The sequence below is a fragment of the Myxine glutinosa genome, unplaced genomic scaffold (genome assembly GCF_964187855.1).
Source record: "Myxine glutinosa unplaced genomic scaffold, kmMyxGlut1.1 SCAFFOLD_386, whole genome shotgun sequence".
Taxonomy (NCBI): domain Eukaryota; kingdom Metazoa; phylum Chordata; class Myxini; order Myxiniformes; family Myxinidae; genus Myxine; species Myxine glutinosa.
This window is the reverse complement of record NW_027616492.1, coordinates 181,588-209,204: the sequence shown is the minus strand read 5'-3', so window position 1 is coordinate 209,204 and position 27,617 is coordinate 181,588. Positions and strand designations below refer to the sequence as shown.

Below are 27,617 nucleotides of genomic sequence, written 5' to 3'. Positions count from 1 at the left end.
GGAAAACCACATTTCCAAGCTGGCCTCCAAAGCCAGTCACCGACTGGGCATCCTCCGTCGTGCGAAGTCCATCCTTAGCACACCTGAGCTCCTCACCACATACAAGCCTTTCATCCGCAGCTCAATGGAATACTGTTCCCCCCTCTGGGCCGGTGCTCCTGCCTCACACCTAGCTCAGCTCCACGCTGTTGAAACCAAAGCTTTCAGAATCATTGGAATCTCCTGCGATGAAGCTAACTCCGAGGGCCTTTCACTCACTCACCGCAGGCAGGTTGGTGGTCTTTCTGTCTTCTACCGACTCCTCTCCGGCCTTGCTCCCCCAGCTCTCTCTGTGCTCTTTCCCGCAAATATTCCTGCAGGTCGCACAAGATCTGCCAGCAACCCTCTTATGGTGAAACTGCCAAAATATAGGCTCTCTGCTCACCTTCACTCTTTCATTCCCCTTTTCTCCCGCCTCTGGAACAAACTCCCCAACTCCCTTCAATCCCACTCCTCCCTCCAGGTCTTCAAAACAGCTGTTCACCACCATCTCTTATCTTCCCCCATTCAAAACCTTGATCTTTTCTACCCCCGCTAATTCACCCCAGATACACTTTTTTGATATTCCAACTTCTTTCCTGGAAGTCTATATATAGAGCGGATCTTGTGCGACCTGCAGGAATATAGAGCGGTCTCCCTCGACATATCACGTGCCTTCGACACGGTGTGGCACCCCGCTCTGCTCACCAAACTCTCCTCCTTTGGTATCCATGGAAATCTCCACGCATGGCTGGCGGACTTCCTCTCTAGTCGTCGTCAACGTGTGGCCCTGAATGGGTTTCTCTCATCTCCTCTTCCTGTTCAGGCTGGAGTTCCCCAAGGCAGTGTTCTGGGCCCCGTGCTTTTTCTGGTCTTCATCAATGATCTCTCTGACTCTCTCGAAAATCCTCTCTATCTCTTTGCTGATGACTCCACTCTCTGCCGCTCCATTCCTCTTCCCTCAGATCGGCAGTCTGCTGCCTCCTCACTCTCTGAAGACCTGGACAAAATCACAGACTGGTCAAACAAGTGGAACATGTCTTTCAATCCTGACAAATCTCACACTCTTACTATGTCTCTCCGAAAAGATCGACTGGCCAACCCTCCCATCTACTTTCTCAACAATCCTCTCCAAGAAGTTCTGTCGCTCAAGATTTTGGGTCTCACTATCTGCCATGATCTTTCTTGGGAAAACCACATTTCCAAGCTGGCCTCCAAAGCCAGTCGCCGACTGGGCATCCTCCGTCGTGCGAAGTCCTTCCTCGGCACACCTGAGCTCCTCACCACATACAAGGCTTTCATCCGCAGCTCAATGGAATACTGTTCTCCCCTATGGGCCGGTGCTCCTGCCTCACACCTAGCTCGGCTTCACGCTGTTGAAACCAAAGCTTTCAGAATTATTGGAATCTCCCGCGATGAAGCTATCTCTGAGGGCCTTTCACTCACTCACCGCAGGCAGGTAGGTGGTCTTTCTGTCTTCTACCGACTCCTCTCCGGCCTTGCACCCCCAGCTCTCTCTGTGCTCTGTCCCCCAAATATTCCTACAGGTCGCACAAGATCTGCCAGCAACCCTCTGATGGTTAAACTGCCGAAATCTCGGCTCTCTGCTCACCTTCACTCTTTCATTCCTCTTTTCTCCCGCCTCTGGAACAAACTCCCTCACTCCCTTCAATCCCACTCCTCCCTCCAGGTCTTTAAAACAGCTGTTCACCACCATCTCTTATCTTCCCCCATCCAAAACCTTGATCTATTCTTCCCCCGCTAATTCACCCCAGATCCACCTTGTTTGAAATTCCAACTTCTTTCCTGGAAGTCCTGGCAGTGTCCATATGTTTTATACCTCTCCCACCGCCCCCTTCCCATGCCCCCCCCCCCCCCCCAAAGCCCTCGCCCTCTCTCAGATCTCTCGATGTCTCCATGTCTCTCGGTCCCTGCTCTCAAATGTTGTGTTTGTGTCCTTCCCCCTCTCTCCCCATCTTGTCTACCGCTCCCGATGTTATATGTTTTATGTGTCGGTTTGTCTTTCTGTGTGATTAATGTTCGCTCTTTCACGAGCCTCGATCTTGTATACAAAAAAAAAAAAAAAAAAAAAAAAAAAAAAAAAGTCCTTGCAGTGTCCATATGTTTTATCCCTCTCCCACCTCCCCCCAAGCCCTCTTCCCTCTCACAGTTCTCTCGATGTCCCTGCTTTCAAATGTTGTTTGTGCCCTTCCCCCTCTCCCCATCTTGTCTACCGCTCCCCTTATTTTGTGTTTTATGTGTCGGTTTGACTTTTTGTATGATTAATGTTAGCTCTTTCACGAGCCTCGATCTAGTATTTATAAAAAAAAAAATTAAAAAAAATCCCCTCCTAGACCATTAGTCAGGTTCACTATGTCAATAAATTATATTTCGTTCAAAATCATGGTAGATTAGCAAACCTATACATTTTTGGAAAGGTTATAGCATAAGGAAACTAAAAATCAATGTTTACATTTGGTGAGATACCTGTATGGCGGCCATTTTGGATTTTCAAAATGGCCACTGTAAAATACATATTTTGTTCTATTTCTGCCTCTAATTACCCTAAAAACTTTAAAAAATATACTAAACCTATATTTTCAGGGACAAGGAATCCAATGAAAGTATAAAATTAGTGCTATGGGGAATGGTAAGACACGAATCAAAGGTTTTGAATTGCAAAATACTGTCTTTATATTCGCGATAAGTTGCATAATCAAATACATGTTATCATTTTGTACAGGCAGTTAATAACATCAAAATGTGTCACAATAATTCATATCACCAAACATACACAGGCAGTCAGCAAAATCATATATACACATGCAGTCAGTATAACTTCACATCTACACAGGCAGTCAATGACAAAATATACACAGGCAGTCAATGGCATCAAACATACACGATTACAGAATATGCCATTTAGAGTTCGTCATCACTGTCCTGTGTGTCGTATCCGACAATATAGTCCGCATCGTTTTCACAGTCCGTTCCACACAAGCAAAGGTCGGTCAAATTGATTGGCAAATCGAATTGGTCGAATGGTCGATCGAAACGATTTGTCGAATGGTCGAATTGGTCGAATGGAATTGGTCGATTGGTCGAATTGGTCGAATCGAATTGGTCGGAATAGGCAAATGTAAACATTGATTTTCAGATTTTCCATGTAATAACGTTTCCAAAAATGTATAGGTTTGCTAATCTACCATGATTTTGAACGAAAAAACATAGTGAACCTGACTACATTTACAATTTGAGCCACTGAGAGATAAACAGGGTTTTCTTGTTTTATGGGGCATTCAGGCCTTTTTTATATGCAGGGTTGAGACTCGAGGTGGAGTGAGAACAAATGATCAGGACGTAACAGGACAAAATGAACAGTAAAAAGAGAGGCGGTGGGACCCCAGCAGCAAGGTTGAGGGACAAAATGGAGGAAGGCCATGTGTGCCCCACATAATAATGGTGGTAAGGGGGACAGAGCACCAAAAGGGCAGAGGGTGAAAGACCAGAGAGGAGGCGGTAAAAAATAGACAGACCAAATACCTGTCTGCGATGCAAATGCGATCGGCCCAGACTCAGCTTCATCACGAGAAGTACCAATGATTTTCAAGGCCTTGGTTGATGCGGCATCAGGCTGAGTAAAGTATGAGGTTGGGGTGCCAACACAGAGGGGAGAGCAGTACTCCAACAAGCTGCGGATGCCAAGGAAAGACTTTGCATGATTGAGGATGCCCAGTTTTGGAGGTCTGTCTTGGGAAGCCAACCTAGTTATATGGTTTTGCCGAAGAAAGATACCAATGGTGAGATTCAAATTTTTGAGCGACTGAACTACTTCAAGAGAACTGTTAAGGAATTAGAAGGGAGGGTTAGCCAAATGTTCTTTCCAGAGAGACAGAGTGTCAAGTGGGTGAATTGTCAGGATTGAGGAACATATTTCAAGTGTAGGATCAGCATGATTCGATCAATGTCTGCAAAGAGGGAAGAACCTGCTGCCCTACCAATCAGCATGGGATGAGGGATTTTATGGCAGAAGATGGAGTAATCAGCAAAGACAAAGAGGACTTCCAGAGAGTCATAAAAATCGTTGAAGAAGATTAGAAAAAGGACTTAGCTCGATACTACCTTGGGGAACTCCAGCCTTGACAGGGAGAGGATATTAGAGGATCTCGTTGAGCCACGCATTGGCTACAATAATAGAGGAAGTCAGTAATCCATGTGAGGTTTTGAGGTGACCTTGGATGCCAAAGGCAGAGATTTTCTTTCAACAGCAAGGTGGGGTGCCAGACTACCTAAGGCAAATGATAGGGTAAACAGATCAAAAAGAGAATGTGCTGGAGTAGCAGAGCAAGTATTTAGGACACGTGCACTTATGCTTTCAGGGCCAGTTGCATAATCAGAGTTGAGGGTTGCCAGAAACTTCTCCACCTTCTCAAGTGCAAAAGACTGAGTCGATGAGCAGTTGTGTGCAACTGGGTAGGGTGGGTACAGAGATCAAGGGGTTAGAGACACATTATTTGGAAGAAAGCACAGCATTGAGGCATTCTGCCTTCTCACAAACGGAGTCGGCTGTGGTGCGATTTGAATTGATGAGAGGGATGGAGGTGGAGCGTACTCCAGAGAAAGACCAAACAAGGCACCACCAGGTTTTTGAGGAAGGATGCAAGTTAGAAAGTGAATTCTTGAGATTGGCCAGATGCTTTCTGGCTCTCCTGAAAGTAGGGGACACTTGTTGTGGACTTTATGGAATGATCTGAGGTTGCCTTCAGTCGGACTTGCCTTCGAGGTGTTGACTGTTGGTGTAGAGAGATGTTGACTCTCACAAACACGTGATTGGACAAATCAATTGGAACAGAGGAATAACCGGACACATTTGCAGGAATCTACCACTTCCAGAAGTGAGGATTTACCATTGGCAGAAATCTGGGTTGGCAAATCCAAGTACTTTGCTGTAAGTGCAATGGCTGGTGAAAGAGGTACCAACACCCAAACCAGTTGGCATTGTGACAGCTCTGAAATTTCCAGTATGAGGAACATAGTTGGGATGCATGGTTAAAAGATTTGCCATGTTAGCAGAGAGATGTACATAGAGTCATCACTGTTAAGAGACAAACAACACAGCAGGCAAACAAGAGGTAGGAGTGGAGGAGAAGTCTCAGCAAACAGTACTTTTGGGAGTTTGGATTGGAACTTCTTATTTGTAGCCTTTGCAATCTGTTGAATCCATGGCACTATATATTATAGAAAATGAAAAGAATGTCAGGGAATAATAATATTCCATACAGTAAGGGGACCAAAAAACAACAACAACCACGGTTCCCGAAAAAGGCCAACCCCCGCTTTGCGGGGAAAATGGCCTCTAAAGGTGGTTTTTACAGTAAGACCCCAACATTTGCAGAAGATACGTTCATGAAAAATGCCGTGAATGTCGAATCTGTGAATGTGAGGGCATTGTTTCAGTGGGGAAAAGTTCCCAGCGGATAGTGATTCAGAAGGGAAAATAATTTTTTTTACAAACACGAACACACGAACACTTTTTATTATTATTGATATGGTATGATGTAATTTTTGTAATAATGATGACGGTGATTTAGAATCCAGTGAACTCTATGAACTCCTCTGAGGAGAATGCAGGTAAGGGTGCTGATGAGTCATGCACAAAAGGAGACGCAGATGAGGTTGCTGATGAGTCACACATGGTAGGGGATGCAGGTGAGGGCGCTTAATGTGTTGAGGTGGAGGGGCTGGGGGATAAAAAAAAAAATGGGCGATTGCGAGCTGTTTTGCGGAGTGCTGCAGGTTTCTGTGCAACTCTTTGTACGGTGAACTGGAGATACTGCTCCATCATTGGGTCGACATCTTGCAACCTGTCAGCGACTGACCTCATATCCTCAGCACCTCAGTCAAGAACCTGATGGTCAGGTTGGGCCTCACCACCTCTTCCTCTTCTTCACTACCCTCCTCAGAAATCTTGACAATGGCCTCCAACTCCTCCTCAGTCAGCTCCTCCCCATGCGAGGCGGTGAGCTCCACCAATTCCTCAGGCTCCATATCGAAGCATTCCTATCCCACCTCCCGGGCCAACAGGGCAATTTGAAGCCCGTTTTCTATGGTGTCAGGAAAGTCTCTGAAGTTGTTGACTGCCTATGGCCATAGGTTATGCCAGCAAGCATTGAGGGTGGAGGCTTTCATCTCATCTAGCGAGTCTTTGATGGTGCTGATGCAATGTCTGATGTTGAGGTCCTTCAACATTTCCCGACGATTCAGAGTCTGTCTCTACAGCCTCCAAGATGCGACGGAAGGTGCCACGGGTGTAATAAGTTTTGAACATCGACATTACCCCTTGATCAATGGGGTGGATCAGGGAAGTGGTGTTGGGTTGCAGGAAGATGACCTCAACCCTGGGATGGGTCACCTTCAGCACCTCGGGATGGTGAGGAGCGTTGTCCATGAGCAGAAGAACTTGAAGGAGAGGTTCTTGTCTGCCAGGTACTTCTCCACGTGAGGGATGAAACAGTTCTGGAACCAATCCATTAAGATGGCAGCTGTTACGTACGCCTTTCTGTTGGCCCTCCAAAATATGGGCAGAGTTTGCTGGTTTTGTCCTTCAGCGCACGTGGGTTTCGGGAATGTTCCAGCATCATGGGTTGGATCATGCAGTCCCCTTTGGAGTTGGTGCAGAGAAGAGATACCCGGTCCTTGGCAGCCTTGGATCCTGAAGCTGTCCTCTCTCGCTTTGAGATGAAAGTTCTCGTGGCCATTTTCTTCCAGAATAGGCCGGTCAAGTCAGCATTGAAGACATGCTCTGGTAATATTCCTTCTCCTCAATGAGCTGCGCGAGTTGAGCAGGGAAAGTTTGAGCTGCCGCGTTGTCCGCTAAGGCCCGCTCGCTTGTGACCTTTACATTGTGGAGACCGAACCACTGCTTAAAACATTCCCCTTCCACCTCCCATGCCAACCTGGCAATTTGACGCCTGTCTTCCGTGGTGTCGGGAAAGCCTCTGAAGTTGTTGACTGCCTGTGGCCATAGGTTATGTCAGCCAGCGTTGATGGTGGAGACTTTCACCTCATCCAGCCAGTCTTTGATGGCCCTGCTAGCTTGGAAGGGACTGGGCTACTCGTATCCGCATCACTTGTGTTTGCAGCACCATCCACGCCAGCCATATAATCGTACATGCACTTTGCCTTTGCACGAATCAGAGGTCGACTTAGAGGCACGTTTCTCTGTGCATTGTCCCCTACCCACACATTTAATGCCTTCTCCATTGCTTCAATGTGAACGTCTCTGAACTGGGCAACCACTGGTCCTGGATAATGGCTGCGCTAGCCACGACACTTTCGCAAATCGCCTTCTCGTCGTTCTTTATGTAGCCTACAGTCGACTCGTTCACACCATAGTGCCAGCCCACAGAGGCAGCAATCTACTCTTGACAGTCCATCAAGCAGCTCCACCTTCTGGCTCAGGCTCATTACTTTTTTCTGCCTCTTGGGAGCAGACATCTGCACTACTCGTATGCTGCTTGGACCCATGAACAATGTGCGCAAAACGTCCACGAGTGCGGTGGAATCACAGCCGGTCAAGGCAGCGGGACAAGAAGAAGGAATGAAATTCAGGAATTGCTGCACATAAGTATTCGTGTAGGAGTGGTGGGTAGATGGAGGAGGGGTGGGTAGGAAAACCATTGCTTGAGGGGGATGGTTTATGTGCATGTGCAGCTTCTTTATGCATGACGTGTGGAAGATGCTTTTCAAAGTGTTATGCACAAGGCTGGTGGGAAATGGCTTATGCATGGCTGGAGGTGGTTTCATGCGTGACGTTTGGAAATACCATTAGAACTCTTATGCGCACTGTTGGTGGAAGATGGGTTTTTTTGGCGCCCGCAAAAAACCCGCGAATACGCGAAGCACAGAGCCATGAATGTAGAAGCAGGCCACAAATTATGCACCGCAAATATGCAGGGTCCGCGAATGTCGGGGTGTCACAGTATTTCTAGCATGGACTAGTTTGGAAGTGATCGGTCTGTTTATCATAAACAATTTTCTGACCTCATTCAGCTCTCCACATTTCCTGTCCACCATTCCAAGCATACACTTTTTATATGCAGTACACATCTGACTCAGTTCTTGCTCGTTTCCAACATTTGTTTCTCGAGAGCAACCTGCCTGTCTGCCGAATGCGATGGTGGGCCACCTTTCATCTGCTGAATCTGAGAGCAGGTCGCTTTTTGTCTGCCATGTCGAGGGTGGGCCGCCTTTCATCTGCTGAATCTGAGGGCAGGCCGCTTTTTGTCTGCCATGTCGAGGGTGGGCCGCCTTTGGTTTGCAGAGTCTGAGGGTGGGCCACCTTTCATTTGCCGAGTCCGAGGGTGGGCCACCTTTCGTCTACCGAAGGCAAGCCGCCAATTTTCCATTTTGTTTCCTCATTTAAAGATTCCCTTTCATTCTCACTGCAGTTGTGCAAGGAAGAGATGTATCAGTAGAAGGTCCTGAACCCCATTTGTTTGTAATGTTCTACACTTTATAATATTACTTATTTTTGCATGATACACAATGTTTTATTGTAATGCGATATTGATATGATTATATTTTGTGATATACTCTGTTATGCAATGATCGGATCATCGTGTGATGTGATTTTTATGCCCAACATGATGCTTTTCGTCTCTTTCGTTGCTGTTGCATTCTGTTATAAATTGTGAAAAGTTTATTCTCATTTTCACATGTAGTTTCACCAGCTGCATGCCGTAAATAATTTCATCCACTCAGCTGCGAATTATGTACACCCAAAAAAAAAAATGGTGTCACAAATGCTGACTTATGACCCCTGTATGACAGAAATTAACTAACTTTATCTTCGCCAAACACACCATCCGTTATTCATTCGCAAGGGCACTTACTCGTCTCCATCTCTTCGACATTCCCAAGGAAGTCCTCTGGTGTACGTGGAAGACTGTAATTGCTCAATCCAAGACCACTGTCTGTACTTTCATCCCTGGAGTGGAATGTTCCACTGGCGACAGTGAGTGGAAAGGAATAAAATGATAAACATTTTATCAACTTTATATAGCTCATGCACTGGCCACAAAAGTGTGCAGGGTTACCGGATGCATACAGTCAAACGGCAGGGGAATCTCATCCCTATTGGCCTCCTCCACACCCCACACTCCCCAACAATGTTTTTTTTCCTTCAAATGGGTGTTTAAAATCTCTTACCTGCTCAAAAAAGGGTCCGAGCTGGTCGTGATAGGTCTGAGATCTGAGACACCGCTGGGTGGAGAAACAGAACTTTGTGGAACTCCTCCCCCACCACCACTGCTCCCAATTCCTCCTCCACTATCCATCTCAGTGGGTAACTGGGTCCGCAATGCACGCTCCTGTGAGACAAAGCTTTGAAGTTTTAAGGCCTCCATCTCAATGTACTCCATATTCTCATAACCACAACATCAAACCAAGAACATCATGAAAAAAACCTTTTTTTCTTAAAAGTAAAACTACTACTTCTAACGAGAACCATCAACACACGAAGTATAGAGCATAAAATACCATCTTACATAGCAGTTGCTACATTTTGCAGTTTGAATCAGGCTGTTGTATCAATGCCAGGTTATCACCATGTTAATACTTTCAAAGCCAAAGATCACATCCATTACCTGTTTACCATTGTTTAATTTAAATTAATTCAATTGTTTTACATTTTTTAATGATCATGACATTACCTGTCGAAGCAGCTGCTCCTGTCGCATTCTCAGCCGGTCTTTCTCCATTTGCAGGAGGCGCATCTTCTGCTGCCGCTGTTGTTGCCTCTGATGTTGCTGCTGTTGTTGTTGTTGCTGCTGTGGTAGTTGGTGTTGCTGCTGCTGTTCTTGCGGACCCTGCGCTGGAGACCCTAGGGTCATGAGGGCAGGACCAGTGTTTGGAGGGCTGTTTGGCGGTGTACTTTGAGCTGGCACCACCCTGCGCTGCATCACCGGTGTGCGCCCTGTGTTTGGCACTTGGGTAGGAGTGAAGCGTGATGACAGGGTGAGTTGAGAAGTCAGATATAGGTAAAAACTGCACCGCACATTTACACAGTGAATGGACCATACCTAACATCTTGCATATCTTCTAGCAATGACATAAACCCACCAGCACATTCCTGACCTTAGAATAGAAAACTAGTTTTAATCACTAAAGCTAATGTCCTGCATCAACAGACAGGTAGACTAAAGGATTGAATCACCAGATGTTGTTCAAGTATGTTAACCACTGTGTGAAGCAAGGAAAAGCTGAGGTTTTGAGCGTTAATACTACGTCGGTGTAAAAGCTTGGCCCTTGGTCAGCATAAAAGGGTCAACACCAGAAATGTCAGCTCCTTCTTGCTTTCCACGGCAGTTAGCATACTTCGATCAGTTCTTCTTATAGATTCCATTCACGGTCCCCAAATGTTTGGCCATTTTCAGGGATAGAGCAGATAATAAGTGGGGGAAACAGTGGCAATATGCATCAACGTAGATTTGTTCACATAAAACATTGCAATATTCATGTAACATAACATGGTGTTTTGATGGAGCTCGCTCAGATCCAAAAAGCAGCTCATTCAATGGTGAAAGGACGTGTTGTGGGCTCAAAAGGGTATGTAATCTAAGATGTATGAAGAGAGTCATGGGTCTACAAGGCTTGTGAAACAAGCATTCTGAGTATTGCGCTGCAATACATGTCCCCTACCGGCAGTGTGAATTATATAATTACCAACGCACGGTCTGAGGTAACTCGGCCAAAAAATATCCGATTTGCACCAAATAAAGTTCATGAATGGTTGCACAGACCCCTACTTCTCACTAAAAGTGGAAACAGAAAGTAAATCTGAGTTAAAATAAGCCCGCAAGGTCGCTCCGTGGAGCAGCCTGCACGTATTGCACTGTGTGAATTATATAATTACCAACCCACGGTCTGAGGTAACTTGGCTAAAAATTATCCGATGTGCACCAAATAAAGTTCACGAATGGTTGCACAGACCCCAACTTCTCACTAAAAGTGGAAACAGAATGTAAATTGGAGTTAAAATAAGCCCGCAAGATCGCTCCGTGGAGCAGCCTGCACGTGTTGCACTGTGTGAATTATATAATTATTACCAAAGTTCAAAGTGCCATAACTTTGTCAAAAATGATCGAAACGTCGTGAAATTCGAACTTGATCTGTAACTTATCATGAGGAAACCATGTGCCAAGTTGAAATCATTAGCATTAAGCGTTTAGAAAAAAAGTCCGGAAAGCTGTTCTTTGCGTGACGGACTGACAGACTGATGGACGGACTGACGGAGACGGACGGACAGACTGATGGACGGACAGACTGACGGACGGACGGACAGACGGAGGGACGGCGTGCAAACCCAAAGTCCCCTCCGGTGTACACCGGTAGGGGACTAATAAATATTGCATGGGATTTTAATCTCAGCGGGACGATGGTACCCTTCATGTGAGAAAGAAAACCCGTGATGGTGATCAAGAAACATAGGGGCAATACCCCTGGCACTCACCTGGTAGAATAAACAGTATACTGCACTGACTAAAGGTATTTTAAACCAATTTCAATGCTTGCTAGAAGACAGCGCAGCATGTAGTATCATACTAACATAATCATAAGACTTTAAACAAACAAAAAAATACCTATGTTGAGGGGCAACCGCCCCCCTCCCCCAACCCCGTATACGTTCTCAGACCAATTTTTCCAATGCATTGAACAAGCACTGGTACATCACGGTTGATGAAGGTTGTGGTGAAGTTTCATCAAAATTGTTTGTGTAGGTTCTGAGAAAAAAAGCAAATACCTATTTTGGGGGGGGGGGGGGGGGGGGGCAACCCCTCCGTAGATCCCCAAAGGGGCAGATTTTTCAATTCCGTGAACAAACTTTGGTACATCATGGGTGGTGAAGGTTGTGGTCAAGTTTCATCGAAATCGTGTGTGTAGTTTCAGAGGAGAAAGTAAAACCCTATTTGAGGGGGGGGGGGGGGGGGGGGAGGGGGGTCAAACCTGGATCCACTTTGACCCCCGGTTGACCCCATTATACCCCAATTTTCTTAATACAGCGAACAGACTTTAGTCACAACACAACAGATTTCATTTGTGCCAAATTTGGGCGCAATCCCATCAGCGGTTTCGGAGAAGAGGTTTCAAGCGTTTACGGACTGACGGACAGACGACGCGCCATCACATAAGCTCCCCTGAACTTCGTTCCAGGTGAACTAAAAAAGCTATATTAGACGAAGATGATCTTGAGCCTAAACTGTCCACACAATGAACAACAACAACTGAAATACTGTATATGGCACCAATCATTCTACAAAATCTTCATGTTGCATGGTTGGGAAGGAGTGAGGTGACACAATCCACCCAAGTCAGCTGTTTCCATTTATCACGACAGTGTAGTCTGTTGCATTCAAAAACACTGAATCCCATTCTAGAATGTTCTCCACAAATGAAATATAGTGACCGCCTCCTCTTGCAGGAATATTTCATTAGAAGGCATTGAATATCTCAGAAGAAACATTGGAGATAATCTTCACTGGCATCGTAGTGAAGGGCATACACCAAAGTCGATGTTCTGCAAAGACGCCAATGCTTCTCGAAAATCTCCGAAACTGTTTCGAGGTAATATTTTGGACATTGAAATTAAAGAACATAATCTTCAAGTTGGAAACCATTTTAAGGTAGAGACCTATAACAGAAAAAGTGCAACACAAAAATAATTTACATTTTACTTGGTTTCCTTTCAATCAGTTAACACCGATTGTAAAAAATAAAATAAAAACATCAGTAATCATGTGATTAGAGCAATTAATAAAACGGTAGAATTAAGAAATTGCAGCTACACGACAACAGCAGCCTAGGCCTGAACGGCAACAGCGGCCTAGGCGGTGAACTGGTATAAAGGTCTTCTACCCAAGTTTAAATTGCCCCTTTCTCAGTCCTCTTTCCCTGCAACAGGCTTGGAGGAAATTGGATATGTCGCAGCTGTGCTCAGGCGTGCTACTGGGAAGGACTGGGATAGAGTAAACGACGTCGAGTTTGCACAACCCTGGCGCCTTTGCGACGGCACCAGAAAAAGCACCTGTCACTGCAGATCTGCTGGCATCTTGTGGTTCACACGGGCTAATCTATTCTCCTATCCAAGTTAACCCAAAACAACCTACATGCAGCTCCACTGCCCAGAAAGTTATCCGATCTGCTGACCTCCCATTAAAATAAAATTCATTGCTTTCTTTGCAGGATGAGATGACATTTGACAATGTCTAAGAAAATCTTATCCGAGCCCTTTGGTGTTAGAAAAAAAAAAAATTGGTGTCCAGTGATATGATATGCTGCATCTCAATTTGCACGCTCACGCGTGTCAGCATGAGCGTCCATTCGTGCATCCTTTGATCCATACCATTAAAACAATGTTTCTTTTTTTTTAAATGGCACTTCTTTGACGAGGTACTATAATCAAGACTGACCAAGCTTGAAGAATAAGATGGTCTGAGACCCAATAGGCTTTAACACAATTGTGGTGACCAGTTTATGACAGTGTACCATTAAATTATGTGCGCAATCATCTGCAATAGCTTAAAGAAACAAAGAATAACAAGAATGACAACGCTGTGGTTAGAACCTGTGACAAAATCTTTTCACCTCCTCTGTCCACTCAACTCCCTCATCTTTGCTGTTGAAGGTATTATACAATTCATCTCCTCGAGGGTTTTCATGGTTTGGTTCAGTTCAACATCAATTACGAGCCTGACGGCCAGCTGGGTCTTGTTTCACACCGCCCGAAGATATTACGTAACATTTGAAGACACCCCCTCCCACCACACCTTTTCCATTTAACACTCGACCCAAACAAAGCCAATGGAAATCTGACGCAACAAACCCGGGAAGTGTACAATCAGCATAGGCCTATAGGCCTGATGTCTTATGCCCACCAGAAAAGCAAGATGGCGGCCATTTTATGTCGTCTGGGTGCCATGGTGGGTGGATTCAAGCGACAAATGCAGGTTGGGTTCCGACAACTGTCCGACCAAAGGGTGCACATTCCAAAAAACACCCCCAACAAGAACCACCACAACAACAACAACCACACGGAACTCTTATTGACCTGAAAAACACCACAGGTAAAAATAGCACATACCTCGTTAATAAAACTAGAGGTTCCAGTGAACCTGAACTCAACTGGTCTACATCAATATGGTTAGAATATGCATAATAGAACCACAAACTATATAGTTTATATGTGCTAAAAATATATGACAAAAATTGATTTTTCAATAAGGCCGCCCTGCCACGCCCATTTTTGGGAGTGCAACGCCCAAATGCAATCCCAAACTACAGACTTGGCATTTAATATGGAATATTTTTTTTGTGGAGGTGAACTTACTTTTCAAGATGTCTTAGAACCAAAAGTTCATTGGAATTATGTTGAAATTATTCTAGATTTTGTTAATGTGACCTTTAAAAGAAACAAAAACCACATTTGACATTTTGAAACAAATAAATTGATCCTTGAAAGTGATGTAAACTGATATTGAACTCAATTCATGGACAGTACTGTGTTAAACTTCTGTACGTTTTCCAGAAGTATCTCTTTATATTGCACATTAGCCAAAATTAATTTTAACAAAAACAAAAGTTAAATTACGACTGGGATTACCGACAGTAAAATTACAGTTCAGTACTTCGTGTAACCCCCACGAGCATTCAGGAGAGCACGTACACATTGAGGCATGCAGTTCACGAGATTTGCCAAGGTTTGGACAGGAATCGCTTGCCATGCAGTGACAATAGCCTGCTGCAATTCACGCACAGAGGTCGGCTGCTGGTCCAAGTGGTCGATTTGACGCGTTAATTCTGCCCACAAGTTCTCCATCGGATTCATATACGGGGACATGGCAGGCCACTCCATATGCTCCACACCACGGTCAGCAAGAAAGTGTTGGATCATGCGAGCACGATGAGGCCGTGCATTGTCATCTTGGAAGACAAAGTTTTCCTGAAAGGCTGCACGAGCAAATGGAAGCAATGTTTCTTCCAGAATGGCCCTGTACTTGAACTGGTTCAGGTTTCCATTCAGAACAACCAGGTCAGTTTTGCCCCCTGCATGAAAAGCAGCCCAAACGGTCACCCCACCACCTCCAGCTTGGACTCTTGGCACTATACAATCTTTGTTGTAGGCTTCATGCACTTGTCTGCGCACTCGGACGCGGCCATCTTGACGATAGACCAGAAATCTAGACTCGTCACTGAAGATCACGTGATTCCAGTGTCCTGGCTGCCATGACGGTGCTCTCTGGCCCACTGCAATCGGCGCTGGCGGTGTTGTCTGGTCAGGCGTGGCTTTCTCAGCGGATGCCTGGCACGATAGCCTGCTTGAACCAGTCGTTGGTTGACTAGCCTTCTGGATACAGGCACATTTGTCAGTTGCTGCCACTCAGCCCGAAGCCGATTAGCTGACTTGGTACAGCCATTGCGGACTAACCGGTGCAGCTGGCGATCATCCCTCCTTGTGGTTCTGCGGGGACGTCCTCGCCTCGGTATTGGAGTAGGGACACCCCTCTGAGCATTTCGTTTCAGGATCTTTGACACCTGACCTTGAGTGATGCCATACTGCCGAGCAGTAGCACGCTGTTTCATGCCGTAATTTCGTAAAGCCACCACACCATGACAAACAGCATTGTCGAGTTGACGGACCATCTCCAGAGGAAGCGGCAATAACTTTTGGAGACGTGCAGCAGTTGTTTTCCACTAATACAGAACGCAACAACCCTTGTATACCCGACTGTGAAGCCAATCATCAAATGCACCTGTCCGTACATTTTGCCACGCCACCTGTAATATAATCCTGTTGTTGACTTTTTGCTGCGACAGACAATTAGTGACATGGTTCTTTTAACAAATAAATCACCAAAGTGTAAAAGAAACTCACCACATTGATATACTGAGTTAATAAAGTAAACCCAAGTCAAGAAAAAAAAAATATTCCATATTAAATGCCAAGTCTGTAGTTTATGTCTTAAAGATGCTGCATAAGTTTCATCAAATTTAATCAATATTTGTGACTTTTAAAGCGTAGACGTCGAATTGTTTACAGACGACAGACAGACAGACAGACAGACAGACAGACAGACGACAGACGACGGACACTGGGTGTCGACAAAAACTCAGCTGGACATAGTCCAGTTGAGTTAACAAATGATTGATATAATGAAACAATTGCCCAATATAAAGTAGGTTTTTAAAACAATTATCGTTTCATCCAAAGTCTGTGTGTGCATGGACTACGCAAGGTAGTTTCTTGACGAAGACGTAATCCCTCCCGCCAGACAGTGCATTTGTTCACCTTTGTTCGAAATGCACTACGTGTAAAATACTTTGCGGTATAGGTACTCGAATGAGGCATTTTGCTTCATGTTCTGAAAACAAGTTGGAGAGATAATATTGTACCTTCATGAACCCTTGTTAGCATGCTGCCATTCCAATAGTAATCTTGTTACCATCCCAGAACCTTTTGAAAACAACGTAAATACGCAGCTCCAGTGATGATCCACTCTGATTGGCTGAGCTAATAACGAAGCAGCTCGTTTTTTAAACTCCTTATTTGTCCTATTTTGCACTTTGCTTTGTGAAATTTACTTCAATGGGTGGTGGGTAAAAAAATGTCACTTATTTTCGTTGCCACGTCTGACGGTTGACTGGAGCTGATTATGGTAAGAATTTGAAATTGGTTGGTTGAGGATGCTGGCGATAACTCACCTACTCCTCGCAAAAGACACCGCAGGATATTTTATGTTCACCAACTATAATGTCAGCAGAAACATCTCCAGCCAATCGTACATTCGAGGGACGGCTTTGTGATGAAACACCCTGCCCGCGAAGCACCAGTCAAGCAGTTTACAGTTAGTCAAACAAACCAGACAGCTCAAAGGTAAATGCATTACCTCTGAAACACCCTATCATACCCTCAATTTGAGCATTTGTACATTCTCAATTTAACAGGGGCCATTATACACATTTCTTCCCCTATATATTTACACACAGTCCTTCATTACGAACAGAGCCTATTGAAGCATATTTGAGCAAGGACAGAGCAAGGCATAAAGAAACCAATGGGAGATCTTGGGTTTCACAGGCCGAGGATGATTTAGCATCAGGATGCAGATGGAAAAGCAAAGAGGGCAAGGGAGGGTGGGGGTGCAAGCTAGGATTTGGGTTTGCAGTCAGCACACCAACTTAACACAACTTGCAAACAGTAAGTGGGGCTTGCCAGTACCAGCTGTGGGGACAACAGAAACAAAACATATACTTTGGGGTACATGAGGCTAAACTTTGCCAAAATTGTACAAGTCTTGCACCATCTTTCAAGCAATAGAGAATGTCGATTGCTTTTCCCTTCCAGAAACCACTTAAGCAGGAATATGGAAAAAGTTGTGACAAGGCTTGATGTAGCAACTCAGATCCAAAATGCAAACAAGAAAGAGCAGAGATTGCAGACCCTCACTAGGACGTGTTTTCAGTGGGTTTTAAGGCTTTTGTGGTAAAACAAATATGGTGGCCGAACCACGTGATCGAGGATGTTATCTTTTTTTTTCTCCACGAATTTATCCCTCGACGCTCAAGAAATTTCATCTTGATCGGATGAGGTTTTGCACTTGTCGAATTACGACGTCATACTGGAGGCACCGATCACATCATTAACATATGTTATTCCCCATGGAAAGTTCTTTACAATGAGCCTTGTCTCAATTTTTTCTATGTAGCGCTTTCGGAGATATAAAAGTGCAAAGTTTTTCGTTTTTTCCAAAATGGCGGCCATACCACGTGACCTATGACGTCATAATTATTATTTTTTTCTCCACCAATTTATCCCTCGACGCTCAAGAAATTTCATCTTGATCGGATGAAGTTTTGTACTTGTCGAATTATGACGTCATAATGCATAATGACTGACATCATCATTAACATATTTTATTCCCCATGAGGAGTTCTTTACAATGAGCGATGTCTCAATTTTTTTCGATGCAGCGCTTTCGGATATATAGAGGTGCAATTTTTTTTTCGGTTTTTCCAAGATGGCGCCCATACCACGTGACCTATGACGTCATAATTATCATTAATAAATTCTCCAGGTGGAGTTGCACCTATGGTGAAAATTTCCTGTCAATCAGGACCAACGGTTGCAGAGAAAATCATATTTATTCTGTGCGGACAAACAAGCAGACAAACAAACAAACGGACTCAAATGCAATACCCTCTTCTCTGGCGAGGGTAACTAGATGGTATTCATAGAATACTTACCCTGCGCAGTCAACTTGGTGTGAGCCAACTCTTCTGTTTTTGAACGTTTCTTTTTTTTTGATCCAATATGGCTGTCAGACCACATGAGCGATGACATCATAAAAGTATATTCTCTAAATAATTGTTGCATAGATCATGCTCAATAAATTTCAAACTGATCAGACTAAGCGTTGTCCCTGTCGAATTATGACATCATAATTATGGCACCAATGACGTCATCATTAACACCTATTCCCCATATGGAGTTATTTACAATGAGCCACATTAAAAAAATTTCCATAGAGCAGTTTTGGAGATATAGAGGTGCAACATTTTTCGGTTTTTCCAAGATGGCGCCTGTAACACATGCCCTATGACGTCATGATCATCATTAAAATATTCAAAAGGAGGAGGCGCTCCTGTGGTGAAAATTTCATGTCCATCAGACCAACAGTTGCTGAAAAAAATAATAATAATGATCGGATGGATAAGCGTTGTATTTGTCGAATTATGACGTCATAACAAAGGCACCGATGACATCATCATGAACATATCTTATTCCTCATGGGGAGTCGGTGACAATGAGCCAGGTCTCAATTTTTTCCATGGAGTGGTTTCAGAGATATGGATGTGCGAAGTTTTTCCAAGATGGTGCCTGTACCACATGACCTATGACATCATAATCATTGAAATATTCTACAGGAGGCCCTCCTATGGTGAAAATTTCATGTCAATCGGACCAAGAATTGCAGACAAAAAGATTTATACTGATCGAGTCAAGCGTTGAACTTGTCTAATTATGACATCATAATTAAAGTACCGATGACATCATCATTAACATTACATATCTTATTCCCCAAGTGGAGTACTTGACAATAAGCCATGTTCCAGTTTTTTTTCCATGGAGCGGTTTTGGAGATATAGAGGTGCAACCTTTTTTCGATTTTTCCAAGATGGCGCCTGTACCACATGACATGACGTCATAATTATCATTTAAAAAATTCCACAGGAGGAGCCGCTCATATTCTGAAAATTTCGTGCCAATCGGACTAACAGTTGCAGTGGAATTTTTTTTTTCATAGGGATCAGATCAAGTGTTGTACTTGTCGAATTATGACGTCATAATTAAGGCTCCGATGACATCATCATCAGCATATCTCATTCCCCATGGGGAGTACTTGACAATGAGCCAAGTTTCCATTTTTCCCATTGAGCGGTTTGGGAGATATAGAGGTGTAACGTTTTTCCAAGATGGTGCCTGTGCCACGTGACCTATGATGTCATAATATTCACTAAAATATTCTACAGGAGGCCCTCCTATGGTGAAAATTTCATGTCAATCGGACCCACGGTTGCCGAGAAAATGAATTTTTAAAATGCAGACACTGCACACACTTTACTTTACTGAAATGCAGACACGTATGTACGTAACTGAATGCTCAACCACGCTTTTCGCTTCGCGAGCGCAGGGTAACTATGGCACAATTATAGGTTGGGCGCTGCATAAAATGAGCCTCAAAATAGGAGAAAATCAGAAGGGGCAAGCAAGACGTAGTACAAAAGGGTAAGATGGTGAGTTATGGTGAGTAATACCCTAGAAAACCTACTGTAACGAGATTCGAGGCGAGGGTCCAGCCAAGACGTGGTCTTATTCTTGTGGTTAATGAAGTAGATCTCTCCTTCGGGTGTACACGCCTGTTCCCAGCCTTCAGGAAGAGGCCCTGGGCCTACAACGAAACAGACACAGAGCTGTCATTTCCACTTCTGATAAAGAAATAGACCCGCACACTTCTTACTGGTGTTCATTTCACGGTCGCTCATCCCCAAGGGTTCATTAAGCCAGGCGGTGCCATTCAATACGAGCCAGGCGGTGCCCCGTACTGCTGACTGCAGGGACCAAACAGTGCTCGGTGTCAAGGTAACCACTTTATATGAAGCTTCTACCGTCACAATGGCAGAGTTTAAACAAATAAATGAATAAAAAATAAAGTCAGTCGGCCTCGATGAACCATCCATCAGATCACATATCCCATAATGTAAATTTGCTTCGGCTATTCAAGCTGAAGGGGAAAAAAATCAACAAATTAGGAATCAAAATAAACTTGTCAATTGAAGCTGTTTCAATTCGATTGTCTCAGCTCAAGTTTTCACAAGCGAGTCAGCATCCCCAACCTCCTCTACCAACAGGAAATTTAATTTAACAATTTTATATAATTTCCCACTAAGCTCCCTGAATATTGTGTCTGACAAGAGGTAATTTCATATGATGATGATGATGTCTTGATTGAAGTACAACAAAAAAATTATATATAATGACGTGATAATAATAATAATAATAATTATTATTATTAGGATTAATATTAATTTATTCAGAGCCTTAGCAAGAATGAAACAAAGGGTTACATCACTTTGTCCCTCTTAAAATGCTCCCTACCCTTCTTTGAATACTCCCAAAATAATTATTCAATACATGGAACCATTGACAAGGTGCCAACCCCTTCTTGGGACTCATGTTTAATACCCCGCCCCTTCCAAATTTGATTTACACCCTGCTCCCTTTGTATTTAAAGCTAGGTATCTGTTATTACCCTCGCCAGAGGAGAGGGTATTGCATTTGAGTCCGTTGGTTTGTCTGTTTGTCCGCACAGAATAAATATGATTTTCTCTGCAACCGTTGGTCCGATTGACAGGAAATTTTCAACACAGGTGCAGCTCCACCTGCAGAATTTTTAAATGATAATTATTACGTCATATGTCACGTGGTTCGGCCGCCATCTTGGAAAAATCGAAAAACTTTGCACCTCGATATCTCCGAAAGTGTTGAATAGAAAAAAATTGAGACATGGCTCGTTGTAAAGAACTCTCCATGGGGAATAAAATATGTTAATGATGATGTGATAGGTGCCTCCATTATGACGTCATAATTCGACAATTACAAAACTTCATCCGATCAAGATGAAATTTCTTGAGCATAATCTAGGAATAAATTAGTTTCGAAAAAAAATGATGACGTCATCAGTCGTGTGGTTTGGCCGCCATATTTGTTTTAACACAAAAGCCTGAAAAACCACTGTAAATACATCCTGACGAGGGTTTGCAATCACCAATTGCTATTTTTCTTGTTGTTTAATTGTAATCAGCCATCAGCACAGTGACAATTTGCATACAAAGGGATCAAAATAAGCAGTGGCCCGGGTTCCAATAGCCACCAAAAACTCTGCCGGGCCACCAAAAACATCTTGGGTGGCCTGTGTGGCCACTATTAATTGCCACTTTCAAAATAATTTTATTCACAAAAATTCACATGGAAAAACCAAGTTCTGGTGAGCATAAGCACTTTACATTCACATGGGTGAAACTCCTTCCATATTGCATGGAAATCCCTTTTTTTTTTCTTCTTTTTTTTGCAACGACCCATACAGAGGCTTAGTGTATTTTTGTCGTTAGAAAAACATGCTGCGATTATAGGGAATCGAGATGCTATTCTGATATGCCGATTCATTTCTTAACCCATTTCATCAGGATGGGGTGCAATGCTAACGTATTGTTACAGACACGACTTTGATGTTATGGTGGGCCGAGCGGAATGGCCGCCGTGTCCGCACAAGTTACCCGATTATACTCGAACGTTGACTAAATCGCGCTATGCTAAATCAATGATGGAAAAGACACAACGGCTGGATTAAAATGACACGACACCAAGGGTTCAGTTCTCAAGACCTCCGGAGGAGGTTATATTAGGGCGGAAGGTCAGATTACAACGACAAGAGGGACAGCATAGAAAGACAGGCACTTAGACACACTTATCTTATTCCCTGACAGACGACAGATAAACAGGACAAAAACTGACTCACACGGGGATTGATGGCAAGGAAAGCGGGCAGTCGATGGCTCAAGGTGCACCGTTCTCGGAGGGGGTGCACCGTTCTCGGAGGTACTGCAATACCGGGTCGAGGCGTGGAGCTCGCTCAGCGCTTGGAGGTGGTGACTGGCTCTTCTTCAAGCTGGGGGCGCATCTGACGTCACGTCCGGTAAGTGGCCGCGTATATCCGGCGGGGAGTGACACGCCCTCGGCTAGTTAGCTCCGCCCCAGATGGAATCGGTCCGTTGCTTCTCATTGGGTGCGTGCGGGGGGGGTTACCGGCTCCGCCCTTGACGAGGGGCTGACAGGGAGCCCCTTCGTGGTAACCCCGTCAGAGCGCATGGTCAATGGCGGCTAACCGAGCCGGTGTGAGGACGCACACTCCCCCCGCGCCGCGCCGTTGTTGTAGTTGTTGTAGTTGTTGTTGTAGTTGTTGTTGGTAGTTGTTGTTTGGGGAAGAAGATGGGAGGAGGTATGGGAAGGTCCTAAACTCACTACTGGTGCCATACGATCACATTCTGGTGCAACGAAGAGTCAGAATTAATGGAAACGAGTCCTTAACTGACATAGACTAAGAATAACTAGCAAGATGTCCTATAGTTGTCTACGTGAGATGCGGTGGACCTGGGCATGACATTTAATGGGGGAAAAAGGGGAAGGTCGGTTCTACAGAGTGTTATTTACAGGCAATGGGACTAGGGAATGGGGGATTGGGGATAGTTGGGGAGTATTGGGGAAATAGGGGAGTATTTACAAGCGGATATTGAGGCCAAATGCCATATCCGCAACAGTATCATGACCACGATTATGTGAATAACTCCCATGGTTGTTTTGATGGGGTATTTTTGTAGAAATTAGCAGGGTGCAAAAACTTGCAAGCGCATTATCGTGATCAGATGTCGGCTGGGCAGGAGAACGTCTGTCTATGTCGGTAAATAAGGAAATAGCGTCCATTGTTGGATTTTCCCATCGGTGTTCCCTCCTATGAACTTCATGGAAAATACCGAAGTGCAGTCTTTACATTGCATGAAGTAAAGATGTGAATCTGCTGCACACAAATACAAAACCTGTAAACATGTTTGTTGGTCGTGGTGAAGTTTGTGCCAACTTCCATACAACAACAACACAACAACATGCATTTTAAGGCCATTTTCCCTGCTGGAGCGGGGGTTAGCCTTGCGGTCCCCATGACAATCTTCTCCATTTTGCCCTATTTTCTGCATCTCTCCTTGTTAACCTCATTGCCCGCATTTCTTCTTCCACCATCTTTAGCCAAGTCTTTCTCGGTCTTCCCCGTCCTCTACTTCCTTCTACATTCATTTCCATCACTCTTCTCAACCAGTCACTTTCATCCTTCCTCAACTTCCATACGAGACCAATAAATCTCAACAAGGAACTTTGATGCAGGAGGCCATTTTGCCCATTGTGCTGCACCACAACCACATTAAATAAATCCTTCAGGCTCTGACTCAGTGATTCGATGAAACCCCTCCAGTACACTGCACGGGAGTTTAAAGGGGTAGTGAATGCTCTGGTTTTGCATTATCTGGTGAGGGTTTTTCCAGTAAACCACTCCAGTACCTGACTTCTGACACCCCCAGAGTGTGTGTGTGTGTGTGTGTGTGTGTGTGTGTGTGTGTGTGTGTGTGTGTGTGTGTGTGTGTGTGTGTGTGTGTGTGTGTGTGTGTGTGTGTGTGTGTGTATGACGCATGCTTTTGTGGAGTTCTACTGGAGCTGATGTCGAATGTGAAACACCAAAATTATCATCATGACCTCCTGAGTTGACAAGGATAATTAACTACAAATAATCTGGAAGAATTCCGATGTTTTAAACACGCGCCATGTTAAGGTGCATAGAGCAGCTTAATGTCTTTTCACGGCATGGCATTCTTATTACAAAATAACAACAAAAAAGAACTACAACTGCGAGCAGGGATGGTAGGCTTCCAGGCAAAATGGCCGCCTTACCACATGACTGATGATTTCATCATTTTCAATAAATTTTCCTCATGGGTAGTTGATCATATCTAAATTTTGGTTTGGATCATATAAGCGGTTCTGGAGATATGGATTTTCAATTTTTTTTCCTTAAATCCAAGGTGCCTGCCAACTCATGCGACTGACGATGTCATAGTTTGCAAAGAAAATTCCACATGTGTAGTTAAACATGCATATGAAGTTCCGTATTGATCCGTTCAGCAGTTCTGGAGAAAGATGTTTAAAGGATTTCCTTAAATCCAAGATGGCCACTATACCACATGACTGATGATGTCATAGCTTACAAATATTTTTCCCACATCAGTGGGATTTTACAATCTCCTCTCCTTCTGACCAGCTGATCCCACATCATCATCATCACTTTCTTCAAATAATGCACCATTTCTTCCAGAAAATCGTTGAAATAAAAAAAATCTTTCGGTATCCACATATGTGTTTCTTTGGTTTGCAGTGGAACAAAACAAAAAAAAAAGGTGCAAAAATATTACAAAATCATAGCTTATTCCACACAGAAATCCTAAAATGGCCCAAACAATATTATTGGCACCTTTTAGAAGTTGTTAGAAATAATTATATTTCAAGCAGGTGATTCTCCTTTGTTTTTGAATTGAACTCACCTGTAGTGAGTTGTAGGTGCCTGCAATATAAAAATCACTCATTCAAACACTTTGAATAGAGAACAGGAGTCATTCTGCTGTTTTGTGTCACTGTGTGTACCACAATGAGCATGGAGAAAAGAAAGAAAACCAGAGAATTGTCTGAGGTCAGACACAAGATTGTAGCCAAGTATGGACATTGGACAATCTCAAGGCTACAAGTCCATCTCCAGAGACCTTGATGTTCCTGTGTCCACCGTACACAATGTTATCAGGAAGCTTAAGGCCCATGGCACGGCAGCCAACCTCCCTGGGCGTGGCCGCAAGAGAAAGCTTGGTCGAAGATTGCAGCGAAGGATTGTTCGAATGGTGGAGAAAGCACCTCGATCAACTGCCAAACAGATTCAAGCTGACCTTCAGACCAAAGGTACGACAGTGTCAACTTGCATCATCCGTCACCAACTCAATGAAAGGGGGTTCTATGGTAGGAGACCCAGAAGGACCCCACTGCTGAGAGAGAGACATAAGAAAGCCCGACTGGAGTTTGCAAAACACACCTGAACAAGCGAAAGTCCTTCTGGGAGAATGTCATGTGGACAGATGTGACCAAATTAGAGCTTTTTGGTAAAGCACACCATCTCTATGTTTGCAGAAAACAAAATGAAGCCTTCAAAGAAAAGAACACCTTTCCTACAGTCAAACATGGAGGAGGTTCATTGATGTTTGGGGTTGTTGTGCTGCCTCTGGCATTGCATGCATTGAATGTGTGCATGGCATCATAAAACCAGGAGAATACCAAGGCATTTTGGAGCGCAATTTTCAACCCAGTGTCAGAAAGCTGGGTCTCCGTCGAAGGTCATGGGTCTTGCAGCAGGACAATGACCCCAAACACACTTCAAAAAGCACCAATGAATGGTTCAAGACAAAATGCTGGACTGTTCTGAAGTGGCCAGCAATGAGTCCAGATCTAAATCCTATATAACACCTGTGGGGAGATCTGAAAACAGCAGTTGGGAGAAGGCACCCTTCAAATCTGGGAGAACTGGAGCAGTTTGCACAAGAAGAGTGGGCCAAACTGCCAGTAGAGGGGTGTAGGAAGCTCATTCATGGCTTTAGGAAGCGCTTGACTGCAGTTATTTTGTCCAAAGGCTGTGTGTGCTACCAAATATTCAGTCGAGGGTGTCAATAATTTTGTCAATGCCATTTCTTTTTAGCTGCGACGAGCAGCTCTATGAGAGGACCACGGTGTTGTTCTTGTTGTTTGGGTGCCTTTTTGAATAGCGCATGCGCATACACTCGGACGTACGTTGGTATGAGGTAAGAACATCGCGGACTAAAATCGCGATTTGTTTGAAGAAACCAGAATAAATTTAGCTGAAAGACAAAAAGACGCGAGTGCATGCGAATAATTTAATGACTGGTCGAATTTGGTAGCGCATATTGCAACGGATATCCTCATGATTCTACACGTCGCAGCTGGTCACTACACCACTGTGGTCATTTTTCTCTTGTTATTTTCTGATTTAAAAGGATATATTAAGTTCTGAATAAAAAAAAACAAAGGTTCTGTAATATTATTAAACAGTGAAACAAAGAATTGTGGAGACCAAATACTTTTGTCAATTTAAACGTATTTTTCAAGAAAATTTTCAGTTATTTGAAAAAAGTGCAAGGGTGCCAATATTTTTGACCACAACTGTATAAATACATGCTCCAAGGTTCGTATCGATCGAATAAGCGGTTTCTGAGGATGGATTTTTAAAGTTTTATTGTTAAATCCAATATGACTGCCAAACCACATGACTAATTACGTTTTTTGGGTGGGGGTTGTTTGTTTGTTTGCAAACCTTTATCCACATGGCAAGTCAATCATATTTGTAAAATTTCACATTGATCCATTCAGCAGTTCTAGAGAAGATGTTTAACGTTTATAACATCATTGGCAATGGTAGCCAATGCAAGTCAAAACTGGAAAAACAAAATTCATGATGCACTAAGTTCCATTGGTATCTATAATCAGTTAAAGTTTTGTAGAGCTAGCCATAACAGTTTTCTCAGAATCGTCTCCACGAATTTATATAATAATAATCTACAGGAACAATAGGCTTCCAGTGGGAGCCTCACTGGAGCAAAGACAACATTGTAACAAAGCATATGGTAACTAGAACGGCACGCAGTGGAGCACATACCTCTGCGAGGCTGAACAGTTTATGTTTTATATCCCAATGACAGGCCGGATCTGGATTCGGACCTGAACCAAAATCGAATCAGCTTGTTCTTGTCACCTAACCAACTCATCCACCTAGTTTATTCATAACTCGTTCATAACTTTTTTAAATATCATGTTATATATCGCTTTTCGCCATATCACTCAATGGTGAAGAATCACTTAAAAATGAAATATTTCTCGTATCCTAATCCATATTCAGATCTTCACCAAAATTGAATTGATTAGTCCTTGTCACACACCCAACCGGTCCACCAAGTGTCATCCAAATCCGTCCTAACTTTTTGAGATATCTTGTTCACAGACAAACAAACAGAAAGAAAGACAGACAGACAGACAGACAGACAGGGGTGAAAACATAACCTCTATCCAGGTTCAGTGGCAGAGGTAATTAACAATAATAATATTAACAACAATAATAGTATCAGTAACATTTGGCAATAATAATAATTAATGTACAGGTCCAAATACATATGTGTTTGGTGAAAGGTAAGTTAATGCTCACGAAGTACAGCAGGCAGGTATACCATAAGGTCGATAAGACTAATGAAAATTTGGTCCAAAGGATGTTATTTTGAATTTGGGACGTTGTTATTCAGTATTCATTTATTTTATGTCAATAAAATGCTGTAATAAC

General features: G+C 43.7%; 1 protein-coding gene across 2 annotated transcripts in view; it reads right to left on the bottom strand.

Moving 5' to 3' along the window:
- LOC137435099 (transcriptional coactivator YAP1) overlaps positions 1-27,617 on the bottom strand; it is a 125,652-nt gene that overhangs the window by 15,291 nt on the left and 82,744 nt on the right. For both annotated transcript variants that reach the window (XM_068128565.2, XM_068128566.2), the window contains exons 3-6: positions 19,905-20,024; positions 9,732-10,006; positions 9,229-9,389; positions 8,913-9,025 (exon numbers count right to left, since the gene is read on the bottom strand). In XM_068128565.2, the coding sequence (XP_067984666.1) occupies positions 8,913-9,025; positions 9,229-9,389; positions 9,732-10,006; positions 19,905-20,024 (669 nt within the window). The remainder of the gene's footprint in view (positions 1-8,912; positions 9,026-9,228; positions 9,390-9,731; positions 10,007-19,904; positions 20,025-27,617) is intronic.